This window comes from Pipistrellus kuhlii, unplaced genomic scaffold (assembly GCF_014108245.1).
Source record: "Pipistrellus kuhlii isolate mPipKuh1 unplaced genomic scaffold, mPipKuh1.p scaffold_m20_p_7, whole genome shotgun sequence".
Classification (NCBI taxonomy): domain Eukaryota; kingdom Metazoa; phylum Chordata; class Mammalia; order Chiroptera; family Vespertilionidae; genus Pipistrellus; species Pipistrellus kuhlii.
This window is the reverse complement of record NW_023425573.1, coordinates 5582866-5605395: the sequence shown is the minus strand read 5'-3', so window position 1 is coordinate 5605395 and position 22530 is coordinate 5582866. Positions and strand designations below refer to the sequence as shown.

The 22530-nt window shown below is 38.9% G+C and overlaps 1 protein-coding gene across 6 annotated transcripts in view; it reads left to right on the top strand.

Annotated features, from left to right (window-relative positions):
- The first annotated feature begins 212 nt into the window (after nt 1-212).
- The window catches only part of UNC80 (unc-80 homolog, NALCN channel complex subunit), a 167209-nt gene continuing 144891 nt past the window's right edge, over nt 213-22530 (top strand). For 2 of the 6 annotated variants that reach the window (XM_036420737.2, XM_045575411.1), the window contains exons 1-7: nt 214-446; nt 1416-1464; nt 4475-4631; nt 5748-6049; nt 10686-10809; nt 12505-12578; nt 14961-15094. In XM_036420737.2, the coding sequence (XP_036276630.1) occupies nt 355-446; nt 1416-1464; nt 4475-4631; nt 5748-6049; nt 10686-10809; nt 12505-12578; nt 14961-15094 (932 nt within the window). In that variant the 5' untranslated portion in view covers nt 214-354. Of the gene's footprint in view, nt 447-1415; nt 1465-4474; nt 4632-5747; nt 6050-10685; nt 10810-12504; nt 12579-14960; nt 15095-22530 lie in introns of all 6 variants that reach the window. The other 4 variants (XM_036420741.2, XM_036420738.2, XM_036420736.2 and 1 more) reach the window with 3 other exon arrangements.

Sequence of the window (22530 nt, the reverse complement as noted above, 5' to 3'; positions counted from 1 at the left end):
AGCTCCCCCTGCCCCCTCACCCCTCATTGCTGCTCAACCAGCCCCTGCTCTCTCCCCACAGCAGGCCCTGAGGGCATGGCCGCTGTCCACGGTGGGAGGTGCTGAAAGCAGGGAGCGCGGACAGTTCCTCAGGGCGCCCCCTCCCCGCCTCCGCCTCCTCCCGCAGCCACGCTCCACGCAAGGGGAGGGGCGGGAGGACCGGGATGGGGCGGGGAGAGCCGGCTCTGCCTCGGGGAAGGAGGGGATGAGAGTTGGGGAGAAGCTCGCGGGGAGGAGGAGGAGGAGGAGGAAGAGGAGGCAGCCGCCGAGGAGCCAACGCTGGGTCCTGCCGTGAGACTCCCCGGAGCCACCATCATGGTGAAGAGGAAGAGCTCCGAGGGCCAGGAGCAGGACGGCGGCCGCGGCATCCCCTTGCCCATCCAGACCTTCCTGTGGCGGCAGACCAGGTGAGGGCCGGCCTGGGAGGGGCGTCCCCGGGCGCCCGGTCCTCTCCTCCTCCTCCTCCTCCTCCTCCACCTCCTCCACCGTCACCACTGCAGCCGCTCAGCCCGCAGCTCCCCCCAGGAGGCTGCAAAGCAAGCCCTCTGCACCCGCTCGGGAGCACGCATTTAGAAATATTCCGGGGAAGTTTGACTGCAGGCCGGTTGGCAGTTGCTGGATAAATGTGTGTGTGTGTGTGTGTGTGTGTGTGTGTGTGTGTGTGTGTGTGTGATTTAGGGGGTGGGAGGGCAGAGAGCCAGGGAGAGGGGGCAGGGAACCGGGGGAGGTGATGATGAGTGGCTGTGCTCCTGCCTCCGATGTGCCTGCCCTCCTCCTGCTGCTGTCATTGCGGCCCCGGTGACCTGTTGTTGTTTTTCTGGTTCCTGTTGGGCAAATCGCTGCTGTGCCCACTTGTTAACCATTTCTGCTCAGATTCAGCAAGCGCAGGGCTCCCGGTTAAATCCCCAGAGGAGAAAATGATCTTTTATGAGGCTTCCCCCGACCCCCGAGGAAGCCTGAAACCTATTCCAACAAACAAGAAACAAGGGTTCCATCCCCGTCCTCGTTATTGTTATTATTAATATTTATCATGTGAGAAGTTGGATTCTGGAAATCATGACCCACAAGCTGTGTTCATTTTCCAATTTTAATAGGACTGTACATGAGCAATACACCACTTCTACTGGCGATTTAGAATCTGATTAGGCAAAATCTTTAGAAGAAGAGTCGATACAGAAAATGTAGAGATGGACATCTCTTTCATATATGTAATTACATATCTAAAAGCAAATGTGGTCAGCCATTCCACACCTGCTTAATAACAAGCATGGAATTTGAGTTTTGTAGCATTATGTTTTATTCAAGGGAAGATAATGTCATAAGGATGTTCTAATAATTACTTATGCTGATAACAAATATCTCTATTAATTTTTCAGTGCATTTTTGAGGCCTAAACTGGGGAAGCAATATGAAGCCTCTTGTGTGGTATGTGATGTTCACCATTTAATGATTTCCATATTCTGTGTGGTATTTTCAACCCAAAGACATTAAATCATCCTGACTGTACATGTATAATTCACTAGGCAGATATTATTGAGCACCTGCTATGTTCCAGGCACAGTTCTAGATTATGGGAGAGAGCAATAATCACAGCAAATACAAAGTTTGCATTCTAGTGGTGGGAGAGGGCTACTCACAAAGGTGAAATACATAGTAAGCTATTGTAGATAGTGATGAGCTCTATGGAGAAAAATTAAGCAAGAAAGGAGATTAGGGAGCACTAGGGTGGGGTTTACATTCTAGTAGTGGTAGATGGACAAGGTTTATGGGCTAACATGACCCTTGGACAAAGACTTGAAGGAAGGAAGGGGAAGTAGCTGAGAGAAGAGCAGAGGGAATAGCAAGTCTGAAGGACCTTCATCTACAGTGAGAAGAGGGATGGAACAGTAAAGAGAGGGCTGAGAAATAGCAGATAATTGGGTGGTGGAGGGCCTTGCAAAGCAAGAGAAATAAATTATGTCCTTAATTAACAAAATTATGACTGTTATATAGTGAAAGTTCCTAACATTAGTGTCTATGAACTACTCAAAGTAACATGCAATTCTGAACTTTTATGTTATTTCTTGTGCAAGTTGAAAGTGATTATATAAAATAATTATTGAAATGATATTTATACAGGGGTGGGCAAAAGTAGGCTTATAGTTGTGAATGCCCAAAACATTTTATTTTTGTATTATATTTTTTGTATTATTTATTGGTATTATTTATCCTTACTTACGATTTATCTTTTTTTTAAAAATATATTTTTACTGATTTCAGAGAGGAAGGGAGGGAGAGAGAAATAGGGACATCAATGATGAGAGAGGATAATCAATCGGCTGCCTCCTGCACCCCCCCCCCCACCAGGGATTGAGTTTGAACCGTGACCTCCTGGATTATAGGTGGACGCTCAACCATTGCACCACACCAACTGGACTGTGACTTATCTTGTAGGCTGGTAATTGCCCACCCTGTATTTATGCAAAATAGAATGCTTTGTCCTGAGATTTTAAGAGAATCCCATATCCCTACAAATTGCCATTTTATAAATTGAGAACTGCTTTATAAAAGATATGATTTATAAAAGATATGAGATTGTGAAGCAAATAAAGTAGGATTCCCACAAACTTCATTAAAATTTGGAGTTCACGTTGTATATATTATAACTTAATGTGGAAACCTAACTATATAGATATTACCCTGAATATTTATAAATTACTACATAGATGACCTTCTACAAACTAGGATGGAAGCCAAATGGAGAGTCTCTCACACACACACACACACACACACACACACACACACTCACTCACTCACATTCGTACAGTCTCAAGCTGGACTTTTTGCTGTTGCATCTCCTGCTCTTCAGAGTTGTCACAGAGATATTTTAAAAATCTAACTTTCTAACAAGAGCCTTTTAATGGAAATTGTTTTCTATTATTCTCAAGTTAGAGTCATTTCATACCTGAAATCTCTGAGCCTTCTTTAAACCAGGCTTACAATTATCCTAGCTTAAAATAATCCTAACCCTTCTTTGTTCTTGTTTAATGTCACATGATATTAAGTAGCTAAGTCACATTTATAGATACATAGATATAGAGATATAAATATCTAAATTGGAAGCTATTTTGCCTAGTAAAAGTTACATGAAAGCTGAGAAATTTAAATATATTTGAATTTGCATTGCCATCATACCCAATAGCCATTATTTTGTTTCTTTAAAAATAAAGAAGACTGGATCTCTGATTTTACTCCTTACCAAAACTTCAGCATGCTTTTCATTATGAGTTTCTTATTTTCCTTTAACGGATCAAAAAGTAAATAGTTTCCTTTGGAGAATATCTGCATTAAACCACATCTTTTTTCAAGTATTCTAATAATTACAACAATACCTCTCGAACACTCAGGATTCCATTACACAGTTTTCTACACCATTTGGGGTGCCGAGTGCCAATTGGGTTCTGTTCATACAAGTCAAATAATTATTAAATTGATTTTATATTTTGTAGCTACTTTCCTCAACACTTTATAATGATATACTCCTTTAAAACAAACAAACAAACAAACAATAAAAAAAAAGCCTGAGTCAATCAAACTTTCTATGGGTTACCACCCTCTCAGAAAATATCCCAGGCCAGGATAAAAGAGTTAAGCCACCAAAGGAAAAATATCATTTTCCTCTTCCATCCCACCCACCCTTTTTCTCTCCCTTCCTTTTTTATTCAACAGGTATGTTTATGGTCCCAGGCATTTGGTAAGGAGTGTCCTGTGCCCAGTCATTGCTGGGGATATGGGATAGTAACTCAGGGACTCCAAAGTTCAATTTCTTTTTTTTATTTTTTGACTTTTGTTTAAGGTAGTATTTTATTATTGTTGTTATTATTATTATTATTTACAATCTATAAAATGAATCTATTACCAGATTATAGATGCAAAATAATTAGCAATTTACATGCAATAAACATTAATATTTCCAAAGTTAGATTTCTTAAAAAAGTATACCTTATTTATCACTTGTTGAATATTAACACATGTTCTGTTCCTCAAGACACATTTACAAAAGACATTCCACTCTGTTAATGCAGTTGTGACAGCCTCTTTGGATGACTTAGTAGCATTTTATAAAACATTGCACCCCAAAATTGCAAGAATGAATTGTGTAGTACTCTTTGCTAGAGTAAGCTTATTTTGATGGGCATGATAATCATTTAATAATTCAAGCCATATACTTTGGATAAAAACCTGAAAATGGGTAGATAATAGGAAATTATTGCTGAACTACTGCATTAAAAAAAAAAAAAAAGCAATGCAATTCAATGTAAGTGCACGCTGAAGAATCAGGTCCACTCATTTGCATCTTTTAGGGTCTACAATACCTTGGTGCCATTATTTTCACCAATCAGATTCTCTGAACCCTTACCTTAGATGCTTTCTCTCTTTCTTTTTGTATCTGTAGTCCTTTGAACGAGTGTTGGTAGAAAACAAGCTGCATGGCCTCTCTCCGGCCCTCTCTGAAGCCATCCAGAGTATTTCCAGATGGGAGCTGGTGCAAGCTGCTTTGCCTCACGTCCTCCACTGCACGGCCACCCTCCTCTCCAACAGGAACAAGCTGGGTTGGTGCACCTGTGTTACTTCCTCAGGGCCTGCTATCATCCTTTGTGTTCAACATTCATAATAACAGTTACTGAGTATTTACTATTTCCCAGACACTGTGCACATATTTTCTGCTCCTCCCTCCCCCATGTTGGTACTACTATTATCTCCATTTTACCAATGAGGGAACTAACTCTCTTATTTTTTAATTAATTTTACAAGTAGTGCATGACTATATTATCCTTCTAAACAGGAATATATTATAGGAAAGCTAAAGACTCTCACCCATCAGAGTTGTCCTCTTTGCTCTCCCAGATCCTAAAGTACCTACATTTGCTTTGTAGTATCGTATGCACGTGCATGCCTAGGCATAAAGATTGTCTTTCTTTTTTTAGGTATTTTGTAGATTTCCTTTATCATACGACAGTCTATCCTAGTCATCTATCCCACGTTAGTGTTCGTGCTCTCTTCCATCCAATTCGTTCCCCTCATTTGGGTCTCTGCTCAAACGTTCCTTTCATCAAGGTGCCTTTCCTGGTCACACTGCCTAAAATACAGTAGCTGCTATCTTTAGAGTTCATGTTATTAACCATTCTACTGCCCATTTGGAAATATAGAGTTAGAGGGTATGGATTAGGGAGTGGGTAGATGCATAGCCATCCCCTCCCCACTTGTGAAAATCCACATATGACTTTTAACTCTGAAGATTGCCGCTGTATCTGCAGATTCAACCAACGGCAGATTGAAATAGTATTTTTAATCCTGGTTGTTTGAATCTGCAGATGCAAAAACACAAGGATAGGTAGGGTTGACTATGGGAAATAAAAACTGTACCTCTGAATGGACTGTTGTACTCCAACCCATGTTCCTCCAGGGTCAACGGTATTTGGTATCTGACTGAGGAGATGCGATACATGCATTTTCTCCTCCTGTGACAGCATGTCATTCTGCAAAGACTGCTTCCTGGGAGAACCCTCCAAAAATGAATGTGCCCTCTCAGCAGTGGTTGTAAGGGGCACAGAGAAATGCTAGTGTCTCCCCGAGCAAAGCCAGGGTGTTTTCCAGACCCCACATTGACATCCATTGTTGTGGTCACAGAGTTTGCCTTACCCTGACTCTGCGGGTATCCCATGCAGGCCACCAGGATAAACTGGGTGTTGCTGAGACCAAACTTCTTCACACCCTCCATTGGATGCTCCTGGAGGCCCCCCAGGACTGCAACAGTGAGCGGTTTGGGGGCACAGACCGAGGATCCAGCTGGGGCGGCAGCAGCAGTGCTTTTATCCACCAGATTGAAAACCAGGGTTCTCCGGGGCTGCCTTGCCAAAGCAGCTCCAACGATGACGAAGAGAACAACTGGAGGAAGATCTTCCACAACTCCATGGCCACGGTGGAGCTCTTCGTGTTCCTGTTTGCTCCTCTGGTCCACAGGATCAAGGTAAGCAGAAAGGCAGTGTTCGGCTGAGGGGGGACATAAGTGAAAATGAGCTTTAAGTAGTATTCCCATATTCGGTGTCCAGGTCTTTGGATGATCTTGTAGCAAAACAAGAGATGAAGAGTTTTATTTTTATATTAAACTACTGAAAATTATTTTTTTTAAAACACACAGTCCTCTATATATCACTTACCTCCTTAAAAATATTCAGTGCTTAACTATCTACGCCAAGATGATGTCCAACATATTAAATATGGCATATAAGTTCGAGCATGATCTGGGGCTTAAGTTCCTCTCATGGTTCTTCAAACCTCAGCGTTAATGAATATTTTCCTCTGACCTTCCTCCATGTAGATTTTATGTATGGCATTATGTCCTTTGTACTTCTGTAGCTACTTCTGTTATAATACAGGATCTAGACAGGAGTTTTTAATGTGCTGTGGACTTTTTGGCAGGTTGGTTCAACCTAACCAAGAATTGCTTTCCAAATATTTTTAAATGCATAAAATACAAAAGGTAGGATTGCATGGACACCAATTGCATTAAAATATAAGTATATCCATATACTCCTTGGATCTGAAAGAGACAATATCATCTGAAATCACCATGCCTCCAGTTGTGTGATCTTGGTGGTATTACTTAAGCTTTTGGATCCTCCATTGCATAAAACTGTGGATAGTTCCAACACAGGGTACATATATGTGAAGGCACAGTAGCATTCCAGAACATGGAATGAAATAAAAGAAGTATTTTTTCATTTCTGTGAATTAATTATAATAATCCATCTAAATGCTAAAATGAGAGATAAGAAGGAATAAATATGCTCAACTGTTCTTTGATAGACTATTAGGATCCTAATGAATAGATGTTTCAAGTTAGTAATATATATATGTTTATATATGAAGATGGTTGTGAGACCATTAAAAACCACTATGAGAGGCATGGACTAATGAGTCTTTTTACCCATTTTAGTTTTAGTTAAAATTTACTTTATTTTTATATTTCTATTGATTTCAGAGAGGAAGGGAGAGGGAGAGAGAGAGATAGAAATATCAGTAATGAGAAAGAATCATTGATTGGCTGCCTCCTGCATGCTCTCACTAGGGATTGAGCCCACAACCAGAAGTGGGAATCAAACTGTGATCTCCTGGTTTATAAGTCCATGCTCAACCACTGAGCCACCGTGGCCAGGCAAAATTTACTTTCAATAAAAGCTATCCCATTGCTTCTAGGAATGGAGCTGAAATTATCTGTAAATTTCCCAAATGATTTGCATGCACTGGCTGTATTGCCCATGAAACATACTAAAAATTTTAAATGTTGTTAGATCAAATTAAATTGCTACTTTGAAAGCTTTAACTTTTCATTTTAAAAAGTCTTTTTATAGAGCTTACACTCAATGAAAGGCATTGCTTTAACTAAGACTGTTCCCCTGGCCAATGGGACTGTGGGTACTGGGTCTCATCACCCTCCAGCTCACCAGCTTCTCTCCTGCTCATTAACCTCCGCTCTCAGACTGGACAGTTCATTCTCGCACTCAGTTCCTTGCACTGATTTTTCTCCCATTTGAAACATTCACTGCCATGCTCTACTCCTAGGTTTGTACATGGCCATGTCCTTCTCGTGGGTTTAGTCACAACTCAAATGTCACCACGTCAGAAAGCATTTATGTCTCTGGCTACATTTTTTTTTCCTTTCTTGGTACTTTTCAGTACCTGAAATTATTGTATGCCCCTTAGCTGTTTGAATGATAAATATTATCTTCTCCAGCTATCAGTTTCTCGTCATGTATGCATACATAGCATTGGGTGGCCCATTAAATTGGACTCTAGAAGCAGAATTAGGGTTCCAGAGTTTATGGATTCAGCTAACTTAAGAGAACTTGTGAAGGAAAACAAGAGAAGGCCATGGATTCTGCATATATTCAGGTCTGAAGAGTGTATTTATTGGTGTTATTTGGGCAAGCTAAAATTAATCCACAAATAAGTCTGATGCTCAAGGATAAGTGCCCACCTGAGAAGGAGGTCTCAGCTTGTCTTCAAGAGATACACAATCTAGTTGGGCATATATCGGGTGAAATAAAGTGATAACAGTAACTATCAGTGAGTGATGTGTCACCAGGTTTAGTAGAAGAGCTCACTGCTGCTATGTCCATTGGAATATGATTTGTGTCAAGATTACTTATGAGAAACATGGAAAAAGGACTGAGCTCAGAAACTACAAAATTATTGAAACCAAGTCAATTGAGATTTGGTGTCCTGCACTTCTGGAGACAAATCGGATAAGCTTTATTTGCTATTAGTTCTCCGCTTGCTGGCTCTAACACCACACATAATGCCATGCAGCCTTCCCCATGACCATTTCCTGGGTACGGGGTTGTACTCACCTTCACTCCAGACCTGCCTGCCAAGCTTTTTACTCAGTATCGCTAGCTGAATGTCTAACAGGCATCTCAGGCTTAACATGGCTAAAACTAGGCTCCTGAATATCCCCAAACCTGTTCCTCCTTTATCTCATCAATGACAAAGTAAAATCTTTGACACCTTTTTCTCTTACACACTCCACTTTTGATCAGTAAGCTCTATCTTCAGAATGTGTCCAGAATGTGTCCTTTACTGGCACCTTAGTTTAATCATCTTTCTCCTAGATGATAATAGAGCTTCCTAATTAAGTCACCTTTCCACCCTTGTCCTTAACGCTCAATATCCTGAGAGATTCTACCAAAGCATATGGTCCATCCAATCATGACATTTCACTACCTAAAACCCTCCAGTGGCTTCCCACCTTACTCAGTCATTGCTAAAGTCCTCATCATGGCCTATCAGGCCCTGTGTTATTTGGAACTCTGTAAATTCTCTGACCATATTTTTTTCTGCTGTTCTGAAGTAACTTGACTCCTGGCTATTTGTTGACATATGAGACATACTTAGGGCCTGGCACTTGCTGGTCCCTTTTCACATAATGCTTTCTTAAAAAAAAAAAAAAAAAAAAAAAAAAAATCTACATAGCAGCTCCTTTATTTCCTTTCTCAGAAGTTACCTTCACAATAAAACTTTCCCTGGCGATCCTCAGTCTAAAACAGAAATACTGCCTGACACATCTTTGTACCTGCTTTTTCTCCGTTGCCCTAGAAGAGCAGGGGGTTTTGTATGCTTTGTTCACGGAGGTATTCAAGAACCTAAAATAGCACCAAGGACATAGTGGCTGGTCTTTAAATGCTTATAGAACGAATGTACTTCCACGGGGAGTCCTTGAGGCTTTCCTAAAGGTGGTTACTGCTGTGGTGCCAGGATCCCAATCATCAGCCTACGGAAGAGCCCTCTCTCTGCCCATATGCAGATTTATTTGGGCATTTCCTCAGCCTTTCCAGCTGAGGCTTCCTTTGACACGGAGCCACATTGATTCACCGTTTGCAAAATCACTTTACTTTTTCTCCAGTTTCTTCCCAGCTCTCATCTTTCTAGATCAATGGTTTTCAAACATGTCTATGTGTGGGGAGTCACCAGGGGGAACTTTAGGAAACCTCACAGCAACTCTGATTTAATTGGTCTGGGAAGAGAAGGAAATGGGACCTGGGCCTCCTGTGTTTTTACAACTCCCCAGGCGATGATAATATGCAAGCCAAGGTTGCAAATCACTTCCCTAAGTGAATGCCTGGGTCTCAGCTGTATTCATTAATCTACCACAATCTCTGCTTCCATCTCAGCTTTGTTTTGAGAGGCTGAGTTGTTTCACGTGTAATGTCAAAATGTCACATGTTTGTACTTAATGCAACATGAGAATGCATCTTAAATGCAGCTTCTCAAAATGATGTGACGATGAAACACAAAATGTGCTCCTGCGATAGACCTTTAATTGTAGATACATTGAGTGAGTTCAGGTTGTACAGTCAGTGCAATTCAGCAAGTATTTATTGAGCACGCATTGTGCACCCAATTCCTATTGTTTGTGTTAAGCATTATGATGACAGGGGCTGTGGGGAAGGGAAGATGCCTATATATCCCCACCCTCAAGGAGTTAAAGATTGTTGAGAAGGCAACACTACAAAAAAATACACTAGGAAGGACCTAAATATATGTTCCCGATTCCGTGAAATGCAAGAACAAGAGGTGGACTGGAGAATAGAAAGTCAAATAGCTAGCATCTGAGGATATTGCCTTATGAGGAGGAAAAACGAGTAATTAAGAGGCATAATAATGATTACCACTGGAGAGAGATCTGCCAAGACTTGAAATAAACAGGCCTAGGTTATTTGACTACAAAACAATAATTTGTGTGTTTCATGCTTTGCCCAAAGCGGAATTTTAATTAAATATTAATATTGCCTAAAGCAGACCACCGTGATTTCCGTAGTACTTGTGATGATGACCTAGGGCAGTGGTGGGCAAACTCATTCGTCAATAGAGCCAAATATCAACAGTACAGTGATTGAAATTTCTTTAGAGAGCCAAATTTTTTAAACTTAAACTACTGACCTAGAGCTATTGGTTTACCATGGAAGCACTCATTTGTGTGATGAAAGATTTGGAAAGTCAATCCGTTTTGAAAATAATTTCATGAGTTATGCTAATCCTTGCATGAACTGATCCCTTCAACTAGTTCTTAGAGGCCACTTAGACCTGATCTTCTCTTCCCCCAGGAATCTGACCTCACCTTCCGACTGGCCAGCGGGCTTGTTATATGGCAGCCCATGTGGGAGCACAGGCAGCCCGAAGTCTCTGGCTTCACAGCCCTGGTGAAGCCCCTCAGGAACATCATCACAGGTTGGTGCCTCCCACACCCTGGGGGATGGTCGTAGCAGACTCTCTCATGGGCGGGAAGGAGGGTGATGGGAGCATTTGCTCTTAAAGGAGCCAAGAGAAAGAAGCTTTCTCTAGGGGGTTATTGAGGTGTCCCCAGTACAGGAGTCATCCTCATGATGAGAAACTCCAGACCAAGGGCATATGCTGTCGTGTTGTGTGACTTTGAGTAAGTCAGTTAAACTTCCTGTGTAACTTAACACAAGTTTTCAAGATACATAATTATGTTAAGGAATTTTGTAGACTAGGAGTGCCATGTTATTTATCTATAGGATAAGATGTTTATAGTGACATATCATGCTTACTATAGTCATTCAAAAAGAAGATGACATATTTCATATAGTAAAAGTAGACTAACCCCACAATTTACATGTATACAATACATGAATTATTGAAATAAACTATAAAATCAAGAGTAACAGTCTGTCATATGGTTTAAATATTGAGGAACTATTAAATAAGGAAAGAGTCATAGCCAGAAGTGCTCTATTTCAGACCCCATGAATATAATGAGGTTAATTTCATTGGATTAAAATAATCTGAGCGAGAAGACATGTAGGAGATTAAAAAACTAAAAATGGTATAAATAAGATATAAGAAAATAAAATATGTTACAGTAAAAAACTGTTACTGAAAAGCCATGTCTTTGTGTAAAACATTTTTTTTCATTTATTGTTTAAGACCTCTCATTTTCCTATATGAGAGTAGAGGTCACCTCAAACTTAGGTTTTCTCTCTTTTTCTCTTTCTCTCTTCCTCCTTCCCTCTCTCTCCTCACACCTAAACGATCATTGGTCATTTAACATATGTATAAAAACTATTGAGAATTCTTGTCCACGTGATAAGTACCTGGACTATTCCCCTCCCTTTGCTTCTGGATGATATCCACAGTGGGTTCTTTTCCCCTCTTCCTGATCCCTGAGGACTGGAAATGGTGCCCAGCTTCTGAGGGAAATTAACTCAGCTTAGACAATGGGACAGAAGAGAAAGCAATGGTACATGGTTGACAGTCCCCTAGGTTTCTTGTCTTGTTGATATATCCTCACCTTCAAGGAGTTAAAGAGGTTGGTAAACCACTTTCCTCTCAGCACCAGATGACTCACAATTCAAATGGAGCATTGCCATTTTAGCTAAAGATGGAACAGATTTGAATTTTATTTCAGGGGCAGCTTATTGTGGTCAGGAAAGCACAGATAACCTGAGCTGGAACCTTTATACAAAGGTGTGACCTTGGGCAAGTTTACCTTGCTGTGCTTTATGTTTTCACCTGTAAAATGGGTATAATAATATACCATATGCTATCATACGATTACTTTAAGGGTCAAATAAATTGATATGTAAAAATTGTAACAGACTTGGCAGATATTAAGTACTATGTAGATCTTAATTTTTATTGTTTTCAGTATTGCCAGCTTTTTTTTTTCTTAGCACATTAACCTATTGAGTCAGACTGAATAGATAACAAGATTTAGATTGACGATCTAGAAATGCTAATTTTTGAATTAGTTATTTGATTTATCTAACAACATATATTATTAAATGTCTTCTTTCCAAGGTGATAATGAATTGTTAAAATAGGCATTTTTATTTGAGAATGAAATGAACTTATGAAATAAAGTGAACTTATAAAATTTGTGATAGAATTCTTCCATCTTTACAGCTAAGAGAAGCTCTCCTATTAACAGTCAGAGTCAGACCTGTGAATCACCAAATCAGGACACAAGCCATGGAGAGGTGAGTTCATTTTTATTATGAGAAGAAAGGGGTGGTCATTCCTTGGACACTGTGTAGTGTGAAGGGTCAGACATGAGTACTAGAATGATACAACTTGGCTTCAATGATGGCTCCTCCTCCCTGAATGTAAAACTTTAAACATCCTGGAGTTTCATATATATATCAATGTGGGAAATAATTGTATGCCCTTCTCAGAAGTGTGGGTAGGGATGCTGAAACAAGTGTTCAGCTATTGGTTAGTGTGTAGTAAGCAGTGCTTTATCTCAATGGCTAGCATATGACATTAAATGTTAGCTATCATTATTCATCCCATGTTAACTAATCATCTTGTTCTAAGTCACTTATTAAGTCCCCTAATATTTGTTAGGCCATCCCAATGTAGGTATGACAGTGCTGTAGCAGGTAGGGAGGAGGGTGTAGAAAAGAGAAACAATATATAGTCTTACCCTCAAAGAAACAAAAAGTTTAATGAGGAATCAAGACTAATACAATAAAACAGAATATGCATAATGTAAGGAATACAATTCCATGGAAATTTGTCATGCACTATTTGGTTTGGAAAAGAAAGAAATGAGGCAAGGGTAGTTCAAAGCTCCTGCCACTAACTTAGCATGTGTCCGGTGACCTGCCTTCACTTGCAATTCAACATGCACAAAATGCAACTTGCTGGCTTCCCTCAAAATTGGATCCTTTCTTCAAATGATGGTGTATTATTGCTAGGAGTATCATCGTTCTTTAACCCTCCAAACCGAAAATTTTGAGGTGCTATTATGCTATAATATTATATCTATTATTTACTGAGCAATTGCCAAATACATACACTGGGATTTATATGCTACATTTCATCTCTTCTACCATGTTTTTTTTTTTTCACTTTTAACATTTTTGAAATTGAGTGTATTTGATGATCTTTGTCCTCTGACAGTCTCCCTGCCTGGTAGCAGTCTTGATATAGTTGTCATTATTGCACAGCATGAATTTGGTTATTTCCAGCATCTGAATTTGCAAAATCGGGATTGATGGTTTTAGAAGAATATGTCAGAGGGTATAGTGGTGCACTCTTTTTCAAAACAACATTCTTGACAGAAAAAAATTATTCCATTTAAAAATCATATATCAACAACTTTGGGTTAAAATTTTGAAATGTAAAAAAAAAATTAGATATGCTGACACCAATTTATTTCACTTATATTTTTCTTTTTACAGACACATCGAACGGATATATAATCAAAAGCTATACCTACATAAGTCTGAGATAGCTCCTTTAATATATATGAAATGGGAAGTCCTCACTGATAAAAAGAGTCTTAGCTTTTTCCTTATTTGAACATAAAATAATGGTGTATCTTCTAACTGATGACATCTTAGATACAGTGCATAAATGTCTTATTTCACTTTCCTTAATCCTCTCTATTTGATTTTTTTTTTTTTTTTTTTTGCTGAGAAATCACATTTTGTTTTCTTTTTGCTATGTAGCTCAGATGTGCTCTTTATTATTCTCTACTACTACCCTCTAAATCCAAGTTCTCATAACGAGAATGAAGCTTGAACCACCTATTTGGATTTTCTACCCCTAGCCTCTCCTGCTTCATATAAATAACAATAATGTCTGACTAATCTTAAGGCATCACTTCTTAACTCCCATTCCACAGAGGCTTTTTATATACCAGGTGTCATTGTTTCATCATATCCCTTCCTTCTTAGGAACCTGTAGTATTATAGATCCATTACCTCAAGACCAAACTCCCCTCCCTGGTTCTCCGTGCTTTCTACCCCCCGGGCATCACCCTTATTAAAAGACCCTGGTTATCCCTTGCATTAATTAAGCACTATGTCCAATATACAGAGCGTGCAGCTTTAGCCTCTGAGCCTTTGCTCAGAATAAAGGTCATTGTATCCAACTGGAAAAAATATAGATTGTGTCCCTCCTCTGCTGAGTGGTGGAAAAACCTGGACTTTGCACTTCTATGTTCATGTCTAGCTTCTATTTGATCAGCTCTTGCTAACCTGTTGCTTGGTGTCAGCCTCATGACTCCATTTGGTCCACCTCAGTATTGGCATATCTTTGATGAATTGTTGGTTTGTAACTCTTCTGTGGATACTGGATCTGGAGCTGAAAATGGATTGAGTCAAGGGAAAATTGAAATCAAGTATATAAAAGTACTTTGCTTCGTGCTTAGATTGACACCAGTGTTCTCTCCAAGTCCGTTTCCACTCCCTGTTAGATGAAGACAAAGTTGCTTGGTCTATGACTGTGAAAAGAGCTATGCTACAGTTTTTTAAGTTAAAAAACAAACACCAATGTATGTAATGTGACAGCTGAGTCTGGAGGGTACCCCTGAAGGAAAACAGGGATTAATTTGCCATCTCCTCCTCCTCCAGGGCCTCCAGGTGGTCTGTGAAACCCAGTCAGATTCCATCTCCCCCAAGGCCACCATTTCAGGCTGCCACCGAAACTCCTTTGATGGAAGTCTGTCTTCCCAAACTTCCCAGGAAAGACGTCCATCGCATTCCAGGTACATGATGTTAAGGCCAAACATGTGTCCCCAGTCACCAAAAACTTAAACATGCATTTTTGGCTGCTTGTATAGTCTCTGTTCCTTAGAAGGTGTGCATGCATGAGGTATTTATATTCCTGGTCAAGGTGTAATGACAGTGATAATTCCAGACGTGTGCTATGAGTGGCTCTCCTTTAAACAAACGGGAGTGAAAGTGGAATGCATGTCTGAATTAGATATTATTTTTAATATTTAAATACAGAAACTCTGATGATCTATCAAAGGTTTATGTTGTGGGGATGTGAAAGGATCTGCTGTAATGTCTGAGAATGCTTTATAGCAGGAGGTCCTGGTAGGAAAGTGGGTGCTGCTACAGTATTCACAAGGGATTGAACCATCTGTTCTTTGTAAACATTCCAGTTCTGCCCCTGTTAGCTTGTGTCCATGGTGAATTTGCTTACAAAATGCCTCCCTTCAGTACAAACATTAGTTTATTTCTTCCTACTCTCTGCTGAAATGATGGAAACCTGTATGCATGAGGTGTGCCTTTGCATCCAACTGGAAGTGCCACCTATGGAGTGAGAGACTCTGAGACCATTTATATTTTTCCATTTTCAAAGGAGGTTACTGTCTAGTGGATATTATTTTAAAAAGAGGCATTTTACAGATAGTTTTATATACCACAAAATTCACCCATTCAAGTGTACAATTTAATGATTTTTTTTTTGCAAATTTACAGAATTGTGCAAATTTTTTACCGATCTGATTTGAGAACATTGCTACCTCCCCAAAATATCCCTTGTGCCCATATTCAGTCACTCCCATTCCCACACCTTACTCCAGATGATTACTTAATATACTTTATGTTTCTCTATAGTTGCATTTCTGGACATTTCAAATAAATGGAATCATATTCTATGTAATCTTTTGCATCTGGCTTCCTTCATTTAACATAATATTTTAGAGGTTCATTCACATCATAACATTTACAAGTAATACATTGCTTTTTATTGCTGAATAGTATTCTATTGTATAGAAATATCAATTTTATCTATTCGTCAGTTGATAGATATTTGGGTCGTGTTGACTTTTTGCCTATTATGATAATGCTGCTATGTGTTCGGTGGCCATATGTTTTCAGTTCTGCTGGGTAGATTCCTAAGAATTTCAGTTCTGCTGGGTTGTATGGTACATTTATGTTTAACTTTTAAAGAAACTGCCAACCAGCTTTTAAAAATGGCTGCACCATCTTATGTTCCCATCAAAAATGAGTGAGTTCATCCTTTCTGTGTATCCTTGTGGTAGAGTGTGCAGCCACTCTCTGGGGTCTGAAATGGGAATTGATTGTGGTTTTAATTTATGTTTCCCTAATGACAAGTAATAGTCAGTATATTTTATGTGCTTCTTAGCTTTTTGCATATCCTCTTTAGCAAAATGTCTGTTCAGATCTTTTGCCTATGTTTTAATTGGGTTGTTTGTTTTCTTATTAGATTGTAAAAGTTCTTACATTTTCTGGATAAAAGTCCGTTATTAAAAAAAAAACACAAACACAGATGATTCACAAATATTTCCTCTCAGTATTAGCTTAATATTTTATTTGGTAATTTTTTAATGATCAATCTCTCCTTCTGGCACCAAACCAGGCTACATGGGTGCAGTGTTCCATAAAGATTTCTTAGGATTGTTGAAAGTATAGAACCATATGAATATAATCACTTTTAAACCAAAATACCATTATGTAGTACTTTTAAAAGGTAATATGTAAATAGTTATTTATCATCATATCTTCCTTTTGAACTTTAGAAGCAAATGAGCTAGTTGAATAATCTTTGCTGGTTGAGAATATGATTTTTTTACAGCAACTAACATTGTGTAAGCAGAGATTGTGTTTATTCACATGATTTACTGCACCAGGTAATAATGATAATGAGTACTCCACATCATTTTTAGTGTGGAAGGAACCTGAAGGGCAACCAGTCAGATCTGATGCACTAACAACCTTTTAACCACTGAAACACTTTCAGCAATGTGGAGGCTCACCTTCACCCTCTCCTCTCTTGCCATTTCTTTCACATTTATTCTTTACTCTGCTGAGTTATTGAGAGTTCCTTAAATGCTCCATGTTCACCTTCAAATTCTAACTTTGGAATAATTTTTTCTCGTGTAATATTACTTTTTCTTCTTTCATCTAATGATGATCGTTCAGGATGCAACTCAAGAATCAGCCTATTAAAAATATTGTAAGCTCTCCAATTTGAGCTGTGTTCCTTTTTTATACAATCTGTAGATAATGTCTAAATTAAAAGTAATACTATTTGCCTTGTTTCCCCAATTAAAACGGAAGCCTCTTGAGGACAGGAGCAGTAATTCATTCGTCCTTGCTGACTCAGAGGAGCAAACATTGTCTGGTCCATATGTATAGATTAATTAATTATTTTGCACAGGCACCTTCTATTGGTTATGTGTTTTGCATTTTACCAAATTACATGGTTGCTGCCCGTTGAAAGTCTAGATATGGTGAGTCTGAAATATCTCAGGCAAGATGACCCTTTGTTAGGGTAAAGAAAAGGCAATGCTGAGGTTTATTACCCTTTCCCCTGCCAATATCTACACATCACTCAAGGTGCAGCTTAACGGGCACATGCTCTCTAGAAAGTCTTTTACAACCCTTTCTCCACAGTCCCGTATCATTTTCTTAGAACTTCTATTTATCATTTATTTGATTCTGCAGTGTGTTATATTTAGTTATTATGAGTTAATCTGCCAAACGAGATTATAAACCACTTGAGAATAGATAGCTTATTTTATTTGTTCTGTGCTCTTTACTAGGAAGTCATTTGTTAATTTTAGCATTACTTCCCATCTGGAGGGGCTGAGAGTTCTCAAAATCATTAAGTCCCAGCTCATTAGTCTTAGTTTAGTTCATGTATCTTCTTTCTCAAGATGAGAGCAAGAAGAAATCAGAAGGCATTTTCAACCCTTTCTCTGGAAATCTCCTTTGTTAGATCAGCTGGTTTGTCAAACACGTCTCTTTAACTGGGCTTTTAAGACTCTGCGTTCTAGTTCGCTGAGCTGCTGGCCAGATGCTCTTGCCCATCTGGGTCTCTCCAGGGGGCTGCTCATGACACAGCTGGCTTTCTCAAAAATGCAGTTTCCCAGAAAGAGGAGCGAGCAAGATAAATGCTTTAGTGTCTTTTATAACTTAATATCCAAAGAGACATGCGATCACTTCTGCTATATTCTATGGACTGCGCCAACCAATCCTGGTAAAGAGTGAGGGGACTATATGAAGGTGTGACTACCAAGAGGCAGGGATCATTGGCATTTTGGAGGCTGGCTACAACCAAATGTAATGGTAATGTCACTATCATTTTATACATGATAATTATGACTATATCTATATATATTCCTATCCATTATAGAGTATCCTCATAGTGCTCCTTTACTAAAGCTGTTCTACACAAATCCCAAAATGTTTTATGCATAAGGAATTTCTCACCTCAAATACTATGCTTCTGTCTGACTTTTAAAAAGTTATTAAAAACTATACCAGGGTGAAATCTTGAGGTCATAGAGTAGCCAGGAGCCTCTATTTCTTACATTATCCTTCTCAGCCATAGGAAGCATTGGAAATTTGCAAATATAAGTAGCATGTTACTTTTTTTTTTTCTTTGACAAAATTAAGTGTTAATGGCTCCAATCTGATTTGCCTATAAAGGCAAAGTCTACTATGATGTTCAAGGTTTCTACTTCCTGGTATATGTTCAACATATCACAGATGGGGAAAAACATGTTTTTCCCCATCTGTGATATGTTGAACATATACATATATATGCATTCTTTGACACATATGCACACAGTCACCCACAGCACATGCATGTATCAATTATATGTACATCGGTGACACTTTAGAAGAATGAAGTAGGCCTTTTCCCTGCCTAGCAACAGTGATTGGTTGCCAGGGAAACTATGCCCAAGGTAGACCTTTCAGAAAATGCTAATGTTAATATATCTTCATTGGAAGAGTTCATATATTAATCCGAAATGAAAAGAACTTTAATAACAAAGCAATGCAAATATCCTAGGAATAAAAGCTGTCTGTTTGTATCAAACAAATCCAATTTGTTATCTCTTTTACCCTGACCTTGACTGAATTGAACATCACTCTTCCCTGAACTCAGCAATCAGTGAACAGGTAGCCTGTTTGTTAAAATTAATATGAGATTTCATCTTTAATTAGCACATGCATAGACTTCATTTGTGCTTCATTAAGTGCTGCACAGGGTCAAGACTGATTTCCACAGTTCTCTGACTCCATCGATTATTTCTGGAATGCTTTTCTGCTTTGGATGGCCTCTGCCAGCATCTCCAACCCGAGTTAGTAATAACTTAGCTTCCTAAAGCCATAATTAGTTGGAAAATAGATTAAAGCAATACTTGCCTTGTCAACAGTCTTTTAAAAAAAAAATCACAATGTGTTATTTAGTCTATGCATATAAAAATGTATGTTAATTATAGCATATGACTATTTTTAAAAGGTATGAAATATTTCTTTGAAAATAAAAATCATCCATGAGGCCATTAGGTAGATACAAATGTTATTAATATTTTCTATGTACTCCTCTTTATTATTTTTACATAAACTTGTATTTTTAGAATACAAGTTTCAGAAAATTTATTTTTTATTTTTTCTACCAAGTAACTTATACAATCATGGGATATTAGAGTTGCAAAGAACATTTCTACCATATCATACACTAAACTGCCCCCATACTATCTTTATCCAGCTTTTAAAATTGATTATTTTAAATTAAATCCTTACCTGAGCATATTTTTTTCCATTGATTTCTAGAGAAAGAGTGGAAGAGAGGGAGGTGAGAGAGAGAGAAAGAGAAAGAAACATCAATGTGAGAGAGACTCATCCATTGGTTGCCTCATGTATGCCCCCTATCTGAGCTGGAAAACCTGCAATCAAGATATTTGCCCTTGACTGAGAATTGAACCTGCAAACCTTTGGTCTACAGGTCAACTCTCTAACCACTGAGCAACCAGCCAGGGCTTCTTTATCTAGTTTTGTAATTTTCCCCCTCAAAAGTTAATTAGATAGATGGTTAATGTTAACGAAAATGACTTTTTAGTAGTGAAACATTAACTACTTCTGATAATGCTGTCTTAAATTATATAAAAATATTTATTGATCATCTTTGATTATCTTTGCTTTTTTATTGATTATTCACTCCAGTATATCTCATACTTTAAGCCAAATAAACTAGTGTTCGAATAACAACTAACATTTGCTAAATATTTGCTTCATAATAGCCTTTTATATTTATTATTGTTTCAAATGGAGTCTCTTTAAACATTAAGCAATTGAAATTAAATTTACTTATAAATTTTGATTATTCAAGTTACTGACATGTTTTTAATGTCGATGACAGCCTTATATCCATGAAGCCTTGCTATTGTGTAGTTCACCATCACTGAACTGACATGCTCTGTTAGGAAGTAGTGAATGACTATGGGACTCAACTGCCCTGTTAGAATTACTTAAACTCAAAGAAATTTTGCGTGTAGAGAAAGTCAGAAATATAATCATCTGGCACCCTCAGCTACAAAACTGCCAACATATCATTCCAGTTAGTGTTTCCATATAGGAATTGTTTTGGATGTTGGCTTAAAAGTATTATACAAAGTCAAACATTACATGTTTGTTTGTTTTTAGGACAATTGTCCTCTAATCTTATTAAGATTATTTATCTTAATTTTCATTACTTGGAGATGTTGTTTGAAATAAAGATTTCTGGGTTCTAGCCCCAGCAATTCTGGTAAGTCCAGAGTCTGCATTTTGAACAGCCTTTGTCCTCCCTGTCCCCCTTGCAATTCTCATGGAAATAGTCCATTGGCACCTCATTATATGGAGCATTGCTCTAGGGATTTAATAAAATTTATGCAACTCCCTAATCTAAATTACTAACTAGAAGTATTTGGAGACACAGACGTGTAGGGCCAGAAGTAAAGGGTAAAGACATCTAATACAACCAGGGATAAATAATTCTGTTGAACAGCTTCTTAGTCAAGAAAACAATAGTTTTCACAGGCTCTTACAATAAATGAGATGATTGTCACAAATCTTGGAAGAACCTAAAATTACCCAGCTGGTAGCCAGCCAACCTCATACTTTGTCTTTCTTTATAAAGTCAATGGTATATTTCTGGGAAGAAAAAAATCCCATAATTCTAGGTATAAAGGATAGGCTGAGAGGAGTGGGTTAGTTTATGCATTTTTAAACATGGGATGAGGTGGGGGGAAGAGCGGTGAAGGCCTCTTTAAAAAAAACACACAACTGGTAGAAATGAGAAACAAGGTTATTTTCCATCAAACTGAGTTTCAGGATATAATCAGTCAGGAAACAGGTCACACTTGGGTAATTTGTGAAGTGATCAAAATAGGTTGTGTCATGGGCAAGGACATCCCTTAAGGGAGTCTCTCACACACATTTGTGTCTTTCCACAATGCCAGGGGAAACCTCCCCAATAAGCCGATAGAGTCACCCGCAGGTTATACACAGAGGAAGAGGAGCCTACCTGATAGAAGTGAGCAGAATGCACCTCCAGCACAAAGTCCCAGTCACTGGGGGTGTTTGCAGGTAGAAAGGTGGACATTGGCCTCAAGCTCGGCAGCTGTAGTGGCAGATCTTGTCCAGTGGAGTGAAAGTCCAGTAGAGCTCTGAGTATGCCCTGTAAGATGGCTAAGCTTCAGTGTCGGATGGTTAAAGCTCTGAGTTTTTAAAGCTCTTCACAAGAGGTGAAGGTCCCATTCATATCAGTGTCCAGATAGAGTCCTTATTCATGTGTCCAGACTTGTGCTTTTGGGTGATTTAGGAGCATTTCTGTTACACCCCATTACCTCAGTCTTGACATAGCACTTGACGCAATTGCCATGGCTGACAATGACTCCATATTGGACTGTCAAAGATGTCCATAAAGTCTGTTCTGCTTTTGCTCTGTTTAGGTAGTTTACAAAGGTTTGGGCAGAATGTAGGGAAACCACAAGAGCAATACAGTTCTCTAGGAATCATGGATGGAACCAGCAGGAGGCCTAGGAGCTCAAGGCCTGAAGGGACAGAGGAAGGCAGCAGTTATGGAGAACTCTATGGAGTAAATGATTAACAAGAGCTTCAACCATCAGTAGTCACAGTTCTTGTTGGCCCTAGATCACAGTACCATCCCTAAGCAAACCTCTGGGAGGGTGGACCCTTCTGAAAGAAATCCTGGTCCTTCTGCCTTCCCATCTCCTGGTTGCCTCCTCTTGCCAGATTCAACCAGGAGCCAGAGACTCCTGCATAGAGTCTATATGAACCAATCTTCCCGGACAGCAAGGTAGAGAAGGTAGGGTGAATGGGGTCAGGGAGTGGGGGTTGGAGGCAAATGAAAAATATCCTGTCCAGGATAGAA